The following is a 21,182-nucleotide window of genomic DNA, read 5'->3' as shown; positions in this document are numbered from 1 at the left end:
AAACAAGATGGCGGCGCCCAGCAAACCAGCGGCCTGGTAGGACTTGTTCCACGGACCGGAACCGGTCCGCGGACCGGTGGTTGGGGACCCCTGTTGTAAAGCATTACATTTACATTCCTTCATGCTAGGCATTCAGAGGGAAGTTTGGGCAGTTTTCTCATAATTTTCCATAAAATGGACAATTAATTTTAAAGCTGGCCTCATGCTACAAAACATATTAACACAGCCATAACCATACAGGAGGCAAGCGTACTATTAGCCAGAAGTGATGAGAGTGCCTTCACTCTCTTAGTTTGTATATTAAGTGCAAAACCATTTTATGCAGATAGTTCTTCTTATTTAATTCATTACGAACATTTTTTTTTTTTTTGCCAAAGAAGCAGGGAATTGTCAAAACAATGCTGTTTGTACTTTAACTTGATGTGGAACTATATGTCTCTGTGATATGCGTTCTGTGCATTTTGATTTGTGGGCAGATTATCATTTCCTATTGTTTCTTCAGCAGCAAAACTTTGCAAGGGGTGAAAAAAAAAAAGGCTGCCTGAGATGGCATAAATAGGGTAATGAAGGTGGAGGAATGTTCAAGAAGTAGCTGGGCACGATGCCAGGCTGCCAGCTTTGTAGCCACAAGATTGCGTGCAGAACCGATTGAGATGAAGAGCAGGCCCAGCCAAAGTTTAACCTCTGAAGCTACAATTGATCTTATAAAGGGCACCTAATAATTGAAAACAGGAGCTGTTTCATGGACAACGATGTCTTTGAAAAGGCTTGTATTTTGCCATGTTTGTTTTAAGAACATCTGCTTTGAAGATATATACTCAGCAACTCTGCAAACTATTTCAAAGCAAGCTTTGCCCCAGAGAAGGTGTGTTTGTTTTTAAAAGAAAGTGTATCTTGAAGAAGGTGTTTTTAGATGAAGTGTGCCTCAAACCTTTTTTCATATGAGCAAAGGCCTAGCAGTGACCTATTTTTTTTAAAAAAAATAATAATCCATTTTCTGTATCCAGCTGTCAAAGCCTGATGTTGTTAGTTGTTTTTCCATACCATAATATTCCCAGCTGGAAACAGGAGCCACAGCTATTCCACACTTAAACATGCCAGAACCAGACCCAAGTGCCAGAGATGTAATATATCCACCATAGGACTAGAAAGAAACAAGAGAGAAGTTAATATTCGAAAAGGCAAGTATTTGCTCTCTAAGAACCCAAGTAATAAAATATTGAAGCCAAGGAGAATATTTGTTTTGGCATCCAGGAATACAAACTACTCAACAGTTTCTCCTGAATAATGTTTTTATGAGCTGCTAGAACAACTGGGACTTCCAAATATTTCTCTTCTAAAAAATACCTCTCTTTAATTCCGCTAGGAATCTAAAATGTTGCACCTGAGGATCTCATCTTATTTTAGCTAACAATCTTGGGAGAGATTGTAGTTGATCCCTAATCAGCCAGGTGTGTTTCATAATTTAGTGAGAACCTGCACCTGCATTTTCCCTTCTGCAATGATAGAACGAAGGAACTATGATTAGGGTCTTATATCATATTAAGCCATATTATGATTTGGGGTTGGCTTTGCAAGTTATATACACTCAGCCATCATGATTTGTGAGCCATGGTTTATCCCTCAGTTTTATGTGGGAACCCATCCAATTATGGATTATATTCAACAAACCATGTTTAATAAGGTGGCATAACGTGATATATGAACCTAGCCGATGTTTATTGCAGGTTCAGTTACAGAAGGTAAAAGAAATGCTGCTGTGTCCCAACTGTGAAGCTGAAGAGTAATAACCATTTACATTAGAGATGACAAAATTTCTCATTTTTTCACGCCTTTTCAGAAAAAGAGAAAATAGCTCTTCTCGGTAATTCTTCATGCCCCTTTGCAGATTGGCCAACATCGTTTACATATATGAAGGAGACTAAGGAATATACTAGTATTAGGAAAGTTGAAATTCTAAGGCGGGGGTGTCAAACTTGCGTCGTCACATGACATATCACAACTTTCCCCCCTTCACTAAACCAGGGCTGGGCGTGGCCAGGACATGATGCATCTGGCCCGCAGGCCGTGAGTTTGACACCCCTGTTCTAAGGTATAATGTCATTCAAGAATCTGAACTACATTGCATGGAGATGAAGAACACATCATGTAATATAACGGCATTGTCAAGAGACTGCAATCCTTACAAAGTAAGCAACAAATAAGAATTCTCCTGAGAATCTATACAATCTGAAGGAGAAAAAAAAAATCAGGAATGGCTTTCCCATGATTTAGAGCAGGGGTGTCCAACCTTGGCAACTTTAAGACTTGTGGACTTCAACTCCCAGAATTCCTCAGCCAGCTGGCTGAGGAATTCTGGGAGTTGAAGTCCACAAGTCTTAAAGTTGCCAAGGTTGGACACCCCTGATTTAGAGTGAGATGACTGTCTCAGCAACAGAGGTAGCATGCCATTAAAGGGCAGCATATTATTAATTACTTCATTTGTTATTACAGTACTGTGGTAGGGAAAGAGAGGTGATTGTGGGATTTGATAGATTAAAATAACATGGCGGTGTTATTGACAGTGATGGGCTAGAGAACTCGCCTTTTACTGATCTGTCTCAAGGTGGGAACACATACAGAGGAAAAAGAAGCAAACCAGAAAAATTGGGTTATTCAAAAGTGGGTGAGCAGAGTTAACCTGGGTTAGGATGGGTAGCCAATAAATTTAATAATAAATACAATAAACATGCACACAGTGTATGGGCTTTGATCCTGGGATCTGCTCACAGAAGATGCCAAGTCATTATGTCCCAAAGATGCTTTTTTCAGGAGCCAACTAGACTGTTTTTTCTTTTGAAGATGTTTCGCTTCTCATCCAAGAAGCTTCTTCAGCTCTGACAGGATAATGGGGAACGGAAGGATTTATATTCCTTGCAGACAGCTGGTCATTTGCATCCTTTTAGAGGGTCTTTGAAGCACTTGAAGTTTATCTGCATCCTCAGGGTCACCTGAGTAGTGCTTCTAGTTCCTGCAGTCTGCAATTCTTTCCTCTGGAAATCCATTCTTACTCCCACACCATTCAAAGGGTGTTCATCCCAAATTGTACAACTAAAGTAAAGCTAGACATACTGCATTCTTGTATGGTATGGGAACAGCTCTGTAGCGGACAAAAAAGCTCTACAGAGAATCATTAAAACTGCCCAGAATATCATCGGGCTCCAGCTACCAGCCCTGGTGATATCTTCGCATCTTGCTGTTTGAGGAAGCTGCACAACATTCTCAGAGACTCTTCCCATCCTGCTTACAATCTTTATGAACTGTTGCCTTCTGGCAGAAGATACAGAACAATTAAAACTCGGATCACACGTTTTCTGAATAGTTTTTAATCCAGAGCTATAATTGCACTTAACAATGAACTTAAGGACCACCGTCAGTGAGCTGTTGGACTGTGTTACTTAGTCTGTTGTGTGGATGCTTGTGTGTTTTTAGGAAGCGGGGAATTTTGGCGGGTGGGGAGGTGTTTGGGGATTGTCATGTGTATATGCATGTTGAGTCTGGTCTCTGGGTGTTATGTGAATTTCTTTGTATGTATACTGTGTATATACGTACAATGACAATAAAGAATTCAATTCAATTCAAAAGCCTTTGGGACAACCATGACCTGGATGACTGAGAATCTCTACAGGCTTTTTGCCAAATCATAATGTCTTTAGTTTGACTTTAACATGTTGTGTGAACCTAACCATCACAGTTAAAGCAGGATTGATGACATGGTAAAGGTTGTGAAAATCTGGGGAGTTGATTCATTGAACAATAGACTGTGATGAAATAAACCATAGCTATACATTCCTTTGGTCACGATATATGTGGCTATTTGCACCATAGGGACAGTCCTAACACTAGCAACATAGGTTCTCAGTGGACTAACAAAAGAGTTCAACTGCAACTATGCTACCAGAAGAACATTAAACATTAATTTGGTAAATAACCCCTTCTGATCTCAGTTACCCACAAAATTGCACGATTCTGCAGCTGTAGACAAATATTTGTAGTAGCAGCTTATCTGCACTGCTGGGTTATCCTGTCATTAGAACCAGGAGGCAGAAATGGATGATGGTTTTCCTCTGTGAATTCCCTAGTCGCCTTCAAGGTGCTCTCAGGGCTTCTTTCTCTGCCGAAGTACAATTCCCTCCCCCACCAATCATGGTTCTGTGGGTGCATCTGTCCTGAGGGTGAGAGCATTTTATTTGTTGCAGGCTAACCTCAGAGGAGGCATTTCTTCAACTAAGCCAGTGCTGCTTATCATGCCTAGCACTGATCTTTTTAAGGATTAATTTAACAAGTAGGAAGATGGAATGCTGAAAAACAAAGGGCCAACATCCAAAATTATGCTTCTTGACAAGGATATTCTCTCCCCTCAGCCTTAACAATAAGAGAGCAGACTACACTACTGGTGCTCTATTTAGAAGTGCCCCAGGGGTGGGATTCTACCAGTTCACACCTATTTGCTAGAACCGGTTGTTAACATTCTAAGCAGTTCGGAGAACAGGTTGTTAGAAGAAATTACTGTCCTAATCCTGTAAGGAAGGCAGGAAGGAAACATTCTGGTGTTGCTTACAGAAACTGCCTCTCCGTTAACCCTTATTACATTCTTGGCAGGACTAGACTTCCTGTCTCTGGAACTTCTCTGGAGTTTTTTCCCCCTCCTTTGCTGATCCTTTGCTTGTGTGGAGTGACCATTCAAAGTTACAATGGCACTGAAAAAAGTGACTTATGACCATTTTTCACACTTACGACTGTTGCAGCATCCCCACAGTCATGAGAGGCCAGGCGAAGAGATGCGTGCCTCAATGTGAGTGATATTGAGTTGGCCACACCCAGCCAATAACATGACCACCAAGCCATGCCTACCAACTAAGCCACGCCCACAGAACCGGTTGTTAAAAAATTTGAATCCCACCCCTGATGTGCCCATATTCATGAGGAAAATGAAGTAAACTGGGGAGGTGGGAGCATGAGTGAGTGAAGGGACGCAGAGCCCCAATAATGTGAATTTTGGTAAATGAATACTTTGTGGAGACCTTCACCCACCAAGGAGTCCACTTTCTAAGCATACCCTTTATATGTTATGGGTTTGAAGTGCTTCCAACTGCTACTGTATAAAGGTTGAGGATGGCTAGTTTCAATGATAGCATCATGTTGTTTATCTGAAATATTTTAAGAGAGCTTACATAGGGAAAAAAAGAGAGAGAAGCTTTTTCCAGAAAAGGGCTCTATCAGGCATGAAGAAAGAGGGGAATTGTTTTATGAGCTCCTCTACTAATAAGCATTGCACTCCTCGTATATAATTTATTTCACCTGTCATGAACTCCTTGGGTTGGGTGGGCTGAGAAAAACATCCATTATATCATTTAGTCCTAGCATTTTATATATAGTTATGTCAATATAAGAAGTTGGGACAACAATGTTACCTGATCTCAAATATCAACCAATGAATTCAATTTTGGACATTTTCCTTTTGAGAAAGTATGCCATATTATATTTTTTTCCAAGCTGCTTTATTGGAATCCAAGCCAAGGAAGAAGATAAGAAAAACAAACTGCGAGTGACAGGCTAAACAGAACATAATTATTCAAGATATATATATTTTTTTGGTTAATTTTTAAAGTAGTGTATACATACCCAGCCCCATATGGCTATTCGTTTTTCATCAATAAAACCCATGTCTATAAATTTTCTGTTTGGATGAAAAATACACACAATTAATTAAAGAAATATAATGTTTTAAAGTTCTTTGGGATGCTAGAAAACACGAAAAGGGTTATGTGACAGAAAAATACTTTACAAATCCTCTAATAATTTTTAATAGGTATCAGCTACTTCATCTGGATCTGAGCCTAGTAAAGCCAAAGACAGCTGGTCATTTAGATTTTATCTTAAGCCACAATGTCACATGTACACATTTTGGCAACTTTTGCCAAACCCAACCCTAACCTGCTTCTAATCTCTATTTTAGAAGCAATTCAAAACTTCTGCTTCTAATTTTTAATTACTTTTTCCAACCTAAGATTAAACAAGCCAGGATAAATTGCGATTCACCAACCTTTTATTAACCCTAATCCTTTGGACATAATTAACTTATAACTAATTTTATATGTGTATATGTAAAATAAATTCCAAGAAGGGATAAAAAATAAATTTTCTTTTGCCTATGATATACTAGCTGGATACCTGTGCTTCGCTATGAAACTCCTTAGCATCAGAGCATGTTAATAATAATATAGGAAATACTAATACCCTGATGGTCATTTCGAAAAATCCTTTCTTAGTGAGCACTAAAAGCCAAGAGGAACATATGTGCCAAATTTCAAGTTTATAGGCTTTATGGTTCTGGAGATTTTGTGATGATGGGTAAGTGCTTTTTCGCTTTTATATATATAGATTTATTATTATTATTATCAGACCAGGGTTGCAAAAATCTTGCCAATTACTAGATGCAAAAATCTTGCCAATCACAGAACTCGATACACCTGTTTCCTGTGGTGTCATCTTCTGGGCATCTGGATTTTTGCAATCTTGTTCTGGTAGCCTAACCTATGAGAACTTCTGATGTGCCCAGCTTCAACCATTTAAATGTAATAGGTGCTTTATTAATATTATTTGGGATCTTTTCAGTGGGTCATGATAATTACCTGGACCATATTTCAACAAAGCAGTCACAGGAAGAAAGGGCATTGGAAGGTTGGTTTTCACATGCATGATACCTTAAAAAGCAAGCAGGTTTATGGAACGACAACCCCATTATTAGAAATTCAAATTAATGAGGATTACCACCAGGGAATACAGCAATAAAAAAGCAGAAGAGGAAATGCCAAAATATTTCAAGTAGGTGAAAGATTTTTCCTGTTGATGCTAACGATAAAACCTCATTTCTTTGGATGGGTATATTATTAATATTTATTGCAATAAAAGCTAAACTAAACTGAAAAAATTCTCTTTTTAATCAACCTTGACACCATGTGATGTTATTTGCACCAATGCAGAAGTGTTCTGCCATTTCATATGTGTCTGTCTGTGTATGCCTTCCTGCCTGTCCAGCCATCCATCCATTCATCCACCTACCTACCTACCTACCTACCTACCTACCTACCTACACATACACCAACCTACCTACGCACCTACCTACCTATCCACCTATCCATCTACCTACCTATTAACCTATCCACCTACTTACCTATCCACCTATCCATCTACCTACCTACCTATTAATCTACCTACCTACCTACCTACCTACCTAAAGGGCAGGAATCATGGCAGAGAAGGCTCTTCTCCTTGACCCCGCCAGCTGAAAATTCCTTGACTGATGGGATCTGCAGCTTGCTTCCTTTGCCACCACAGGTGGGGCTGTAGAGTAAAATATGAAATTTGCCATTATCTTCTGCCTGTGTCAGTTGTAGCTTCCTGAATGACTGAGTACAGGGACTCCTGATCCAGGAAATTCTGCAACTGGTGCATAAACCAAAGTTGTGCAAAGGCTGTCTTGGTCATGACTGCTACCTGGTCTTCAAGCAGAGTCCCAAGCCCAGGAGAACCCACCCACAAGTCACGAACTGGGTCTGTCTGGTATAGTGCCACCCCATCCAGAACTAAATATCTCAAAATCCCAGATCCTAAATGCATGTTTTTGCTGATAAATAAACCTGATAGGTACAGAAAAATGAAATGTACTTATGAATGAGTATGTGTAAAACTAACCTAGATCACATCTGTCACCCTAGTATCTTCAGTTTATTACTTTATGACACCAATTTAAAACTGTTATGGTTACTATAAAACAAACAATTCCACTATTGCATTGTACAAAAAAAGTAACGCTAGCAAGATGGAAATCAAAATGGTAAATTGCCCCATCTATTTCACTCTGTGCATTTAAACAGCAAAGAGGAAACGGAAGCATCAGAAAGGAAAAATGGGGTGAAAGAGATAAGAGATCCATATAGTTACGGGAACATGCAAGCAAGATGTAGAGGTGAGAAGCTCTAGATTCTATTCCTAAACCAGCTGGTTCATAATTTGTCAAGCCAGACTAATCATTTTTGCTCAGCTAAAAAAAGGTCCATGCAAATATTACTTCTACACGTGTGGTGCATCAAATTTATACCCTTCTTAACATATTCGGAGCTCTTTACCTCTTAAGTGTTGACTTCCAAAACAAATCCTTCCAAGAATTCCACCAAATCCAGAAGAAAAACTGTTATATTCATGGGATAGGTCAAGAATATTGGGATATGCAAGGAGAAATAATAAAAATATTTCTGTAGCTTTGTAAAGACTGCCACGTAAACTCACATGGCAGTCTTTACACAGCTACAGAAACATTTTGCCAAACAGTTTAGTTTAAATTTTGCCAAATTCCCAAATAGTGTTCTAGCATGACTGTTCAGAATATTCCCATATGTACTGCACTAATACAAATAGTAGTTATAACTAATTTATTAACATACGTTTATTTAGCATCAAACATGAACAGCACTGAATTATTCTCAGCAACTATTCATGGAATTACTCCTAGAAGGAGTAATCTGTTGTAACCTATGCTATGCAAAATCTCTCCATATTCTTACCTTACAGCTGAGATTTGATCTTCCACTTCATAAACCCCAAGTTTTCGATAGACTGCGTGCAACATCTTATCACCTTGAAAAGCGGTTCCTCTGCCATCCACAAGTGCTACCACTATATCTTCTTTGCTTGCAAGATAGCTGATCCAACTAACACTAAAGGTATGCTTCACATTTTGGCTACAAGGCCCTCCATACCTACGGGAAATATCAATGGGATTTAAAGCTTTCTACTTTAACATCCTAAGATCCTAAAATATTTAATAAATAGCATAAGAAAAATGGAATGATGAAGGACTTCCCCACTGGAATTTTGGAATTACTTCATTACAGAATGACACAGTGGTTAAAGTTTTGGATTATTATTATTATTATTTTTTAAAACAAGTTTTATTAAAAGTTTCAACAACAAACAAATCATTACATATTAAATCTTTCCCTGTCTTTCTACAATAATTTCCCCAATATTCTCATAAAACACAAACAAACACAAACAAACATAAAAAAAATCTTTTAGTAAAGTACCTTGGCCCCAGTTACCTCTCTTTGCATGGGCTAAAATAATAGCACATATCACTCTTCACATTTCTATCTTATTTAATCCATCTTAATTAAATCATTAAATTTGTATCTTTTGCCCATTCATTATCCCTCTATCTCTTCTTATAATAAAAAGAATTTCTCCTGAAATCACTAATCAGAGTATGATGCCTTTCTATCCTCCCCCTAAGTTAGTAAAATTAACATTCAGCATAACAAATACCCAATTTGGTTCTGCTTGGTACATTCTATCCACCAAAAATGTTTAAATACATTGTATCCTCCTTTCCTTCGATATTTTATTACATTTTAAAAATCAATCATTATTAAAAACTTCAACATTTTAATTTCTTATTAAATCTTAAACCATTCTAATTTACTATTTCAAATATAAATGTTACAATACCATCTTCTGTACCTTAGCAGAATCTTTCTTACAGAAATTTATATTTCATCCTTTGTCTCTAAAAAAATCCCTCTTCTCCCATCCAATTTTAAAGCTTTGAGGCTTTTCTCCGCCTTTCCCCTTTCTTTCTTCCCCCACCAAATCTTCCTACCCCCTTCTTCTTCTAACCTCTGCCTTGCTGGGATCCCTTCTCTGTTGTGTTCCCTTTTTCTCTTGTTTGTTATCATTATATTTACTTTGCATCATATTTTCTCTTTCTCAAATGTTTTTTTAGATCTTAAGTCCTTCATTTTCCTTGCTCTCTTCCTTCCTTCTTCCTTAGATAAGTTTTGGGATTCAATGAAGATGGCGTCTTCGTCTCTTCCTTGTTGTTCTTCTTCCGTTTCCATCTGTTCCATTGTCTGTTGGTAATTGACCAGCGCCATTTCTAGAAATAGAAAAGCTTTTTCCATGCCATCTTTGCAGGCTGCTTTTGTTTGCTCATATTCATCCCTCAGGTCTTCAAAAAGGAAAGCCATTATAAATAAATCTTTTCTTTTCTTTATTCCTCTTTCTTCTTACACCAACCAAATATTCCGAGAGAAAGGCAAAACAATCCCAAAATCCACAATCCTCAATAAATCCAAGCAAGCCAAAATTCCCCTTCCTCTTCCAGGGTGGTATCAAACAAATAAAAAAAAAGAATCCAAATCTATATTTTAAAGCCTTATTAAGATTATATTTCTGTCCTCAAGTCTTCAAGGCATCTCCTCCAACAAAATCCAAATTTATATATTTTCTTTATCCTCTCCCTTCCGGCTTAATTCCGTCGGGAGGGAGAGTAAACTTCCCTTCAGCACCTCAAAATAGCCGCTTTTTTTTTCTCTTGTGGAAGAAATCATCAGAAAACCATCTTTTCCAGGAATTAAATTAGATAAATCTCAAAGCCCTGGGTCGACCAAGAAGAACTTTCACTTTCAATAACTTTCTCTTCTTCCTCCTGCGCATACTTGCCCGGCTGTCAACTTCTTTGTGGCGGCCATTGCGGACCGCCGCTGCACCGTCCTGGTAACAGGGGGTTCTGCCGGCCAGGGAGGGGTCTGCAACACCCCCAAACCCTTCCTCCGGATCCCCCTTACCTTCAGCTACCCCTGCAGGGCAGCCTTGCTCCGCACCCGTCCGGGTCGGAGCCCCAAAACGGCTAGCGCGGCAGGATCGCGCTAACCGCGAATCCCTACCGCTCGCGAAGCCGACAAACCGGAAACCTCAAAGTTTTGGATTATTATATTGTGAAGACTACCCTCTGTCAAAGAAACTCACTGAGTATCTTTGGAACAAAACCCCTCTTTTATTTTTTAAATATCCCACAGAGCTTTATTTGTCAATGACCAAAATAGTGTCTGTCTGTCTGTCCATCCACAGAGCTGATATGGGAAAAATTGTTAGCTCGAGCTCCTGGAGAAACAAAAGTGGCAGTAGCAAATACTAGTAATATCCTACATCACTTTGGGCAATTTTGCTTGAGAAGAGCAGCCTTACATGGAGCATTTTTTCCTGAAGATGAAGAGGATTTCACTTGGGAACTTCTGCATACTCAGCATACATTGAGCTACGGTGGCGCAGTGGTTAGAATGCAGTACTGCAGGCTACTTCTGCTGACTGCCGGCTGCCTGCAATTTGACAGTTCAAATCTCACCAGGCTCAAGGTTGACTCAGCCTTCCATCCTTCCAAGGTAAATAAAATGAGGACCCAGATTGTTGGGGGAAATAGGCTGGCTTAGAGAGGGCTGTAAAAAAGCACTGTGAAGTGGTATATACGTCTAAGTGCTATTGCTATTGCTAATCCTGATGTGCCGTGGCCAGCTTTGCAAAGCTATTGATAATTTTGACAGTTTATACAAGGCATATAGGGAGGACAATTGAATAAAACATTACATACACTTGTATAAGAAGAGGATATTTCTTGGATCTATCAAACTTTGGAGGTAGAAGCATCTTGTACCATAAAGCTATAAGAAAAAGGGGGAGAGGAGAGAATAAATGAATTATATGTGAAACTTTCTGTGGCAGTTTAAGATCCCTTGATAATACTTATGGCTACAAAGTTTGCATTATTGATAGCCAAGTGGATTAAAAACCACTGCAGGCCTCTCTTTTAATCATGCATACCACGTTGCATTTTGCATTATACACTTGCATTTTCTATTATGCACCTGTGGTTTGTGATGCCTTATAAAGTCTGATTGAGTCCTGAGAACTTCATGGATTTGCCCACATAATTTTCTTGGCAACTATGTAGAATTAGACTTCCACTGCTCCGTTTCAGGATTATTATTTTTCCATTTGCCAATTTAGCCTACAGATCTGTGGTTCCTTTTTTAGTATTGAATCTAAGCATTAACAAGGTTTGATGATGATTAGCCCCTGAGCCAAGATAAGATGAACCAGATGATACTATCTGCAAAGATGTAAGGAAAAACATTCTCCCAGGTAGTCCTCGAATTATGATCAAAATTGAGCCCAAAATTTCCATTGCTAAGCAAGGCAGTGGTTAAGTGAGTTTTGCCCCATTTTACGATCTTTCTGGTCATAGTTATTAAGCAAATCAGTGCAGTTGTTAAGTGAATCACATGGTCATTAAGCAAATCTGGCTTCTCCCATTGACTGCACCAGTCAGAAGCCAGTTGGGAAGGTTACAAATGGCGATCATGTGATCCCAGGACAGTGAAACTGTCATAAATACATGCCAGTTGTCAAGTGCCTGAGGATGCTGTAACAATCTTAAGTGTGAAAACTGGTCATAAGTCATTTTTTTCAGTGCCGTTGTAACTTCAAATGGTCACTAAATAGATCAGGGGTGTCAAACATGCGATGGCATGTTGTCATCACAAGACGTATCACAACTTTTCCCACCTTCGCTAAAATGGGGGTGGGGGTGACCAGTGCGTGACCCAAACAGCACACGGGCCGTGAGTTTAACACCCCTGAAATAGATGGTTGTAAGTCAAGGACTATTTTTATTCACTTTCTCCAGATCAAACTTAAAGATATACAACTCATAACATGCCCTTTATTTTATTCTCAGCCAAAGAACCATAGAAGGATTGCTCCAATTTCCTCACCACTTTGGTTGCACATCTATACAGTCTTTGTCTGGGAATACGCTATTATTAATGTATAGGATTCCAGTAATTAATTTCTTAATACACTGTTGAAGGAAAAACTCTACTGTACTGTTTCTTGGTCTAAATTCAGATATTATACACCGTAAGTTTTTAAATAGCAACTATTTAGTTCTTGTGCATACGCTGAAAAATCAGGTGTAAAAAACAAACAATACTTACTTATGCCATCCACTTCAAGTTTGCTAATCTTCTGTGTTGGTAAACTGATTTTTTGCAGAGCAGACTCCAAATCTGCATTGTCTTCTAAGACTTTAATTTCTGTGTATAAAAAGTTTTGAATTAAAAATGCATTTCTCATTGATTCCCTGTTCTTGAAATCTTACACAACTGGATACTAATAAAAGCTTAAATCATCAAATCTGTTAAATTTAAATGAATAAATGATTTCCCCAAGTTTATAATTATGGAAATACCAAAAGTTTCATGATGTAACTGAAACAGATTTGAGATTTTCCTAGAAAAATGCAGGGATGGGAAAGACAGGGAATAAAGTGTCTTGGAATTAAGGTAAACCTCATTACAGGGTTATTAAGGTAATCTGGATATAAATAATGAAATGTGTGGCTTATTTCATATACTATGTTAGCTGTTTAATTGAATGAAAAAAGTTAGTCATGATAAAGTAGTTATATCATGATTTTGTTGTATATTTACTTAAACCCACAAAGCAGACAAATAAATTGGGGCAATACAAGTCAGCTTTAGATGAACTGTAAAAACATTTTATCATTCTGGCCATCAGAATCAAATATCTTTTCCTCACAGCACAAACATGCTCTGGCATTTTTTCCCCCACAGTGACCCATGACAGGGCTTTCATCTCTTCTCATCCTGATGAGTCATGCTGAAGCTGGTCTTTATTGTGCTAGTTTTGAAGTATGACTTTTCTCCTTATGCCCACAGCACCTAAGATTAGCCTCAAGGTGTGTAAAACTGGTTAGGCTTTGACACCTCTTACCTTTATTATATCTGTTATCATATATAGTGGAAATGGGGATGCCTGGGCCTGCAGTATTGATTAGAATAAAAAGAGAATCTCCATTAAACAAAATATCTGAAACATATTATTGCTACTGAAAATCATTTCATTGCTTAGCTACTTGCATATCCCCGTTTGTTCATCCCTCACAGTTTTTTTCCCCTCATAAGCTTAACATTTTAATTTGAGCAAACTGCAAAGCCCAGTTAGATGTTAGAATGACAGTAGATCTATAGAGACCTGAATTTACACTAAAAGTAACTTTCTCAATGTTTCTAAAAAGTGCCTTATTTGAAGCTCCTTTTATCAGGGTTCCAAGTAATAGATCCATTTCAAGCCAGAACTCCAAGGCAGGGAAATTCCTCAAAGAATAGCTTTATTGGAAATATCAAATTGACACATATCTGGTGAAAGTCAACTCTGAAGGGGCCCTTGGTTTTTACCTAATTAAAAGTAAAAGTTTTTCCCCTCAACCCCCCAAACAACCAGTCACATGGCCCAATCACTGCAGCACCCGCTGGTCTGGTGACATCACTCCTCCTTCTCTCGGCCAGGTGAGAGAACGTCCTTGGTTCCCAGGAGAAAGTCTTGAGAAAGTATGTTATTTGGACTACACAAGCCCACCTATCTCTAATCCCCCAACACTGAAGCTCCAAGATGGCTCCACCCAGGTCAGCTTCGGGGTTGACACCTTTACAATGGATAGTGAGATTGCAGGATTCAACCCACAAATGTCTGTGTCTATATTATGGAGAACACTATCCAGTTTCTGGGATTCCACAGGTACAAAAACATCTCATAATACTTCATGGCAGTAAGATGCAGTAAAACCTGAAAAGTAATGCCATTTTGCCACTCTTGCTGCTAAGGTTTAGGCCTTAAATTGGGTTTATACCCATGTTCATACATATTATTTTTTTTCTGCCATTGATGCTTTACTATTGCTTCATTCTTAAAGTTCCTCCATTAATCATGAAGCACCAAGGATTGGTGCTCAAAGAGGGGCCAATTGGGAAAAAAATATCTTTTTGAAAGCCATATGGAACTGCTTATCTAGTAGCTAAGAAATTCTGCAAGAGCTTTCGGAAATCCATGACTCAAGTCTCCTGGGGCAGACATACTAATTAATCCCCTCTCCCTGCTGAGATTAGCAATGGTGGCAAATCCAGTAAACTGTCTATGACAAAAAAAAAATCTTACAGAAATGTCTTCCATATTCACTTCACAAATTAATTACTTCAAGGTCCGATATATGTGTGTTTGTATGAGTCAGGAGATGTCCTGGGTCAAGGCCATTAAATACTGAACCACTCCTGACCAGGCCTGTCATTCATAGAGATTGAAATCCCTCAACAGTATTCACCCAGGAGACTCAGCCTCCAGTTTGGGCAGTATTGTGAGTAGCTCAAAATGAATGTTGTTAAGCAGTGGCCCCAGTGGTGGGATTCAAATTTTCTTACTACCGGTTCTGTGGGCGTGGCTTGGTGGGCGTGCAGGGGAAGGATACTGTAAAATCTCCAGTCAGAGGTGGGATTTGCCAGTTCTCCAAACTACTCAAAATTTCCACTACCGGTTCTCCAGAACTGGTCAGAACCTGCTGAATACCACCTCTGAGTGGCCCTAATTAATCCTTAGTGCCTATCTTGAAATACATAATGAGCAGGGCATCCTGTTCGCTTTCAAGGTTATCTTCAATAAAGAAGTTTTGTTACACAGAAAAAACACTTTACATTTTTAATAGCAGCTAGAGACCAAGGCTTCTAGCAATTTAGCATCAAGACTTACAGGTCAAGGGGTTAGGGATAGGACTGGCATCAAAATGCCCATCTCTCTCTCTTCCCCTGCAACATCCACCCCAAACTCTCTCATCATATCTCTTTTCCCATCATGATGTAAATCTTTCCCAAGCCTCCTTTGCCCAATAATTTCCACTGCCCTTTTCATCTCTGTTCTCTCTGGAGCATCTATACTCCACCACTCTATGTAATTACCTGGTTACTTGGTCACACATACACCCACATCAGCAACTCAAACAATTCCTTTTTCTTATTAGCATTGAGAAATTTACTTCTTTCTCTTTGTAGGGGCATCTGTAGCAATGTCCCTCTCTCTCTCTCTCTCCCCCTCCCTCCCTCCCTCCCTCTCTGTGTACCAACACTGCTGCCGAGTATAACCTTTGCATTCACTCTCCCAGATGAAAAGATACTTAGATAAATGGTTACATAACTTGAACATCGAATTAACCATGCACAACAGAATCTGGATAAGTTGTCTTAACTCATTTCTCAAGGTCAGCACATTCCCTGTGTGACACAGTTTTGGCACAGATGAATGATGGAAGTGCTTATTCAGTTATGTTTGCAATTTTGCTAGTGATATTGTCATCATTTGCAATGCTTGTACATCTTGTACCAAGCATAAATATATGATAAAAACTGCACAAGCAACTATTTTCTCCCTAAAATGACCTGAGGAAAATGTACGTTGCTATCCAAGCATCCGTTCATTCATCCATACTAATCTGCCAATTTGGGTACACCCAGATTTCTCTCTTTAAATGTAATCTGCATTTTATTTTATAATTTATTTTATTTTTCTTTGGTTTGGATTTTTAATACCATAACAAGCAAAGAAACTTGTCTCCTGGGCAATGGTGATGTCACCGGTCAATCCTTTCAACCTAGAAGCAACTTAAATGGTGTCTCTGTCATGAATGGGATGGGAGCAAAGAAACTATTTGTAGGAGTTCAAGTTCCAGAGCAATGGGAAAAAGCTCATGGCTGAAACCTTGGATAGATGCTGCCTCTCTTTTTCATCCTCATGATTTGATGGTTCTACATTCTGATGGCAAGCTGTAAGTCAGTTTCCTACATTCTAAAACTTGTTCATATCAATTTATTTTAGGAAACTAAGCCAGAGCAGACAGCTCCTTTCCTGATTCCATAAATTCAGAGCTCAGTTGGAGAAGTGGTGAAAAATGTTCTAGGTTCAATTTGTAGGAGTTCAAGTTCCAGAGCAATGGGAAAAAGCTCATGGCTGAAACCTTGGATAGATGCTGCCTCTCTTTTTCATCCTCATGATTTGATGGTTCTACATTCTGATGGCAAGCTGTAAGTCAGTTTCCTACATTCTAAAACTTGTTCATATCAACTTTGAGCTCTCTCGTGCCAAACCCAACTCATTCACGTAATCAATGGGTTTGGGCTTAATTTGTCTTACAGTTTGTTTTAAAGGATGAAAAGATAATGCTGCCAGGGCATATTCTCAGAGTCTTTGCCATTTCATAATTAGAAAACGATACAGATGATTTATAACTGTTAAATGCACTATCCTAATTTTCCAAATGATTAGACTATACATTAAATTACCTTTATAATAGAAAACTGAATGGCATTATTTTATTTTGTAAAAGATGTATGTATGTATGTATGCATGTATGTATGTAAGTATGTACTGTTACTACTCTAGAGGGGTGGGATTCTACAGATTCACACCTATTCGCTAGAACTGCTTAGAATGTTGTTAACATTCTAAGCAATTCGGAGAACTGGTTGTTAGAAGAAATTACTGGCCTAATCCTGTAAGGAAGGCAGGAAGGAAATATTCTGGTGTTGCTTACAGAAACTGCCTCTCCGTTAACCCTTATTACATTCTTGGCAGGACTAGACTTCCTGCCTCAGGAATGTCTCTGGAGTTTTTCCCCCCCTCTTTTGCTGGTACTTTGCTTGTGTGGGAGTGACCATTTAAAGTTACAATGGCACTGAAAAAAGTGACTTATGACCATTTTTCACACTTACGACTGTTGCAGCATCCCCACAGTCATGAGAAGCCAAGTAAGGAGATGCGTGCCTCGATGTGAGTGATATTAAGTTGGCCACACCCAGACAGTCACATGACCACCAAGCCATGTCCACCAACTAAGCCAAACCCACAGAACCAGTTGTTAAAAAATTTGAATCCCATCCCTGCTGCTCTACTCACCAGGCCCAATCCAGAGAGGGAATCCAACTCTACATATAGGATTTCAAATAATAAACCATCTATCAGGAAGGGGGAAAACCATTCATCAGCAACAAGCCAATCGTAAAAATCGTCACTCTTACCACACCCAGCAACTGTAACATCTGGATGGTAGTTTCTGTATCCACATGATGTTCTGTAAGCATCATGATATTCACTGGGGCTTACTCCCAGATAAGTGTACCCAGGGGTTAGCCCAACCCCTAGCTAAAATTCTGTGCAATTCGGAAAACCCCCAAATCTCACTCTTAGCTGGCTCCGCCCACCCCCTCCCCTCCCCTCCCCTCCCAGGAATCCCCATGCAGGAATCCCCCTGCACCATTTTGGGTTCAAGTAAGTGCAGGGCACACGTAGAGCCTCGGGGAGGGTGAAACAGGCCTACGAAAAGTTCAGGAAGGCCAGCAATGGGACCGTTTCTGGCCTCCAGAGCATGGAGAGGCTGTTTTCGCCCTCCCGGAGACTCGAGGAAAGCCTCTAGACCCCGGGGAAGTCCCGCCATAGTGCAGGAGGCCAACTAGCCATGCCCAACATGGCCACGCCCACCCAGCAACTGGGCATAGAACCCCTTTCTAAAATTTTTGAAGCCCACCCCTGAATGTACCAAACATTGTACACATTCATTTACTGATGTTAAGGTGATCTGAAATAGAAATAGTGAATTGTGACTTGAAATAGCTATTAGGATGTTATTTACCCATAAATTTGACATACCATAACAGAGTAGTGCATAATAGTTAGCGTTATCACTGAATCTTGCTGCATAATACTGGCATCTTTCTTTTCGTAAATTACAAGTAATGCACTGCTTTGTTCCAGTATTTCTTCCAATTCTGTAAAAGAATCAGATTTAGAAAAAAAATCAGTCTATATATAGAAAGATGTTCCCAATCTCTATCAGTCTTTTCTGATGTTTCCTTACTATAGGAGGGTGTGGATTTTGGATAAAATGTTCATGTGGACTAGTATGATAAAAGCTGGGGGGGTTTAAAATCAAAATATAATTACTTTATTTGGAGTACTGGCCTCCATTATGTCTAATATTACAGTACTATATTAGGTCCAACTTTACTCTCTTTATCCATAAGAAATATGAGATAGTGATTATTCCTTGAAATCTATGAGCCAAAGAAACTACATAGTTTTGATGAAGTTGACAAATTGTCCTCACGAATTTGAAGTACTCTTTACTTTTTTACACTTAATAGTCAGATTTCTATTGCAGAAGTTTTTATAGCAACTTACTTGTAAATATTTCTCCTTCCTGGGTAACCTTCAAATTCATTGCTTGAATAAAATCTGGAAGGTAACATCCATTAGCAAATAAATTATGCATTCACTATGGAATGAAACTATAAAATGGTATTTATTATGAAGGATTCAAAAGAAAATGCTCAAATGTGAACAGTTCCAGCCAGCCAGGAAATTCCCCTTCTTGCTAGATTCTTGTTTTTCCCAAAGGATTCACCAATTATGCCTATTAAGTGAGGTATGATTTACTTTCCTGCCCAATTCTTTCACTTTCTTGTAAAACTTTGGCTTTGCCAGCCCGTTGAAGTAGACTAGACACTGTAAGAACAAGGATGTAATAACAGAATTTTGAAAGCCTAATAGAGATTCTTGGTCTTTTCCTTCTGATATCGAAGAGAATCAAGGCAGGGGGAATCTTGAGTTTCTTTCTTACTCTTTCCTTCCTGTCAGACTAAGCTGGTGCTTAATTAACAGCTGCTGAATTCCTTCATCGAGGCTATCTCCATAATCCTCCACACAGGATTCCCTGAAGCTGCTACCTTCATCTTTTTTGTGTGGGAGGTATCATTTGGCTATATAAGGATCCCCGTTCAAAAAATAAGTTGCTATAAATATTTTATTAGGCTGTTGGACAATAGAATTCTTAGAAACCCTAGAAGCTGCCTGCTGTTTTTGAAACCTGTATCTTGCTTTTTACCCGAGGAAGAAACTAAATGCACTACTTTTTTCAATGTTAACAGGAAAAGGGAGCTTGGAAATGTCTTTCTTCCCCAGTATATATGAAGAAGGAATTGGGTATGTCTACTTTAATGAAAAGAAGGAGTAGGAGTGACACAATAGCAGTGTTCCAATATTTAAGGGGCTGCCACAACGAAGGGGGAGGGAGACCATCCTAATCTCTACAACACCTGAAGACAAGACAGGAAGCAATGGATAGAAACTGATGAAAGAAAGAGCCAACCTAGAGCTAAGGAGAAATTTCCTAACAGTTAGAACAATTACTTATTATGGTAATTAATGGAACAACTTGCCTCCAGAAGTTGTGGGTACTTCAGCATTGGAGGTTTTTAAGAAGAGATTGGACAATGATTTGTCTGAAATGTTATGGAGTTTCCTGCTTGAGCAGGGGATTAGACTAGAAGTTTTCTAAGGTCCTTTCCACCTCTGTTATTCTGTTATTTTTGCATGTAATTGATGCATGTTTCTCTTTAAGAAAAATCATTGGATCTTCAGCTTGTAAAGTTATTTTGTTATTGAACAATCCAATATATACTTATTCAAAAATAAATGTTGCTATATTGTTTTGGAACTATACTCATACATCGACATCTGTATTCTGAATTCTTATTCATTCAGAGACAAATTTAGGTTTCTATATTGCACTAGACCATGGCTTGATTGATCGGGTTTCTGAACAAGCCAACATCGGTTGAATTTATATACCTTGTTAAGTTACAAGCCAAAGCTAAGACCAAACTTTAAAGTAACTGAAGTCCCTCTGCTTTATTTTTAACTAGATCAATATGTACAGTAAGCTTCTGATAGCCTGGAGTTCCCAGTCCTTCTCCAAAACTCTTGTTCTCTACAAAACTGATTGCAAATAATAATAATAATAATTAAAAATAGAAATAATCCATGAGTATATTAAGTGGAGGAAGAAGACTGGTTTCATTCAGTAAAAAGCAGGTCAATTTGATTGTTGCTTCTTTATAGATGCTTTGTTTACAAAGCCATATAGGCTTCCCGATAGATTGAAATCAGCTATTATGCCCAAATGAGTAAATAATGCAGAGCATAGTAATATAACTTATATAGTAGTGATTATATTCTTGATTAAGATGCTATTAGACACTTCTAGTCATGTCCAATGTTTATGACTGGATGCACAAGTTGAGGGAGGGTGAAATTCTTTTTCTTCTGTGGGATAAATCTAACTCTGAGGCCTTTCCAGGCCATAGCTGTTGAGGGAAAGCCATTGTAACTAGTCATATGGAATGACTCTCAAAGACCTTTAAAAATGGGGTTCAGCTGCAAGGCTAATGGAAAAATCATTCTTGCATTCTTGCATATAATTTTCATTGACAGACAACATAACTAACATACCACGCAAGTGGGATACTTACATTGCATCATCTGTTACTCTATAAATATATATGGCCTCCCACTCACCACTAGTGATCTGGATTGCCTTTTCCTACAAAAGCAACATATTGAAAGTCAGA

General features: G+C 38.8%; 1 protein-coding gene across 1 annotated transcript in view; it reads right to left on the bottom strand.

Annotated features, from left to right (window-relative positions):
* Positions 1–21,182, bottom strand: part of FAP (fibroblast activation protein alpha) — a gene marked incomplete at its 5' end in the record, with an annotated part of 62,615 nt that overhangs the window by 6,675 nt on the left and 34,758 nt on the right. Inside the window, 9 exons of the mRNA XM_026674532.2 lie at positions 1,045–1,144; positions 5,665–5,719; positions 8,607–8,801; positions 11,468–11,537; positions 12,873–12,971; positions 13,672–13,719; positions 18,424–18,542; positions 18,955–19,008; positions 21,084–21,154. Coding sequence (XP_026530317.2) covers positions 1,045–1,144; positions 5,665–5,719; positions 8,607–8,801; positions 11,468–11,537; positions 12,873–12,971; positions 13,672–13,719; positions 18,424–18,542; positions 18,955–19,008; positions 21,084–21,154 — 811 coding nt within the window. The remainder of the gene's footprint in view (positions 1–1,044; positions 1,145–5,664; positions 5,720–8,606; positions 8,802–11,467; positions 11,538–12,872; positions 12,972–13,671; positions 13,720–18,423; positions 18,543–18,954; positions 19,009–21,083; positions 21,155–21,182) is intronic.

The sequence above is a fragment of the Notechis scutatus genome, chromosome 1 (assembly GCF_049901735.1).
Source record: "Notechis scutatus isolate UNSWTSFEM ecotype Mainland chromosome 1, rNotScu1.2, whole genome shotgun sequence".
NCBI classification, from domain to species: Eukaryota; Metazoa; Chordata; class Lepidosauria; order Squamata; family Elapidae; genus Notechis; species Notechis scutatus.
Note: the sequence above shows the minus strand (reverse complement) of the source record. Positions and strands in the feature narration are given on the sequence as shown.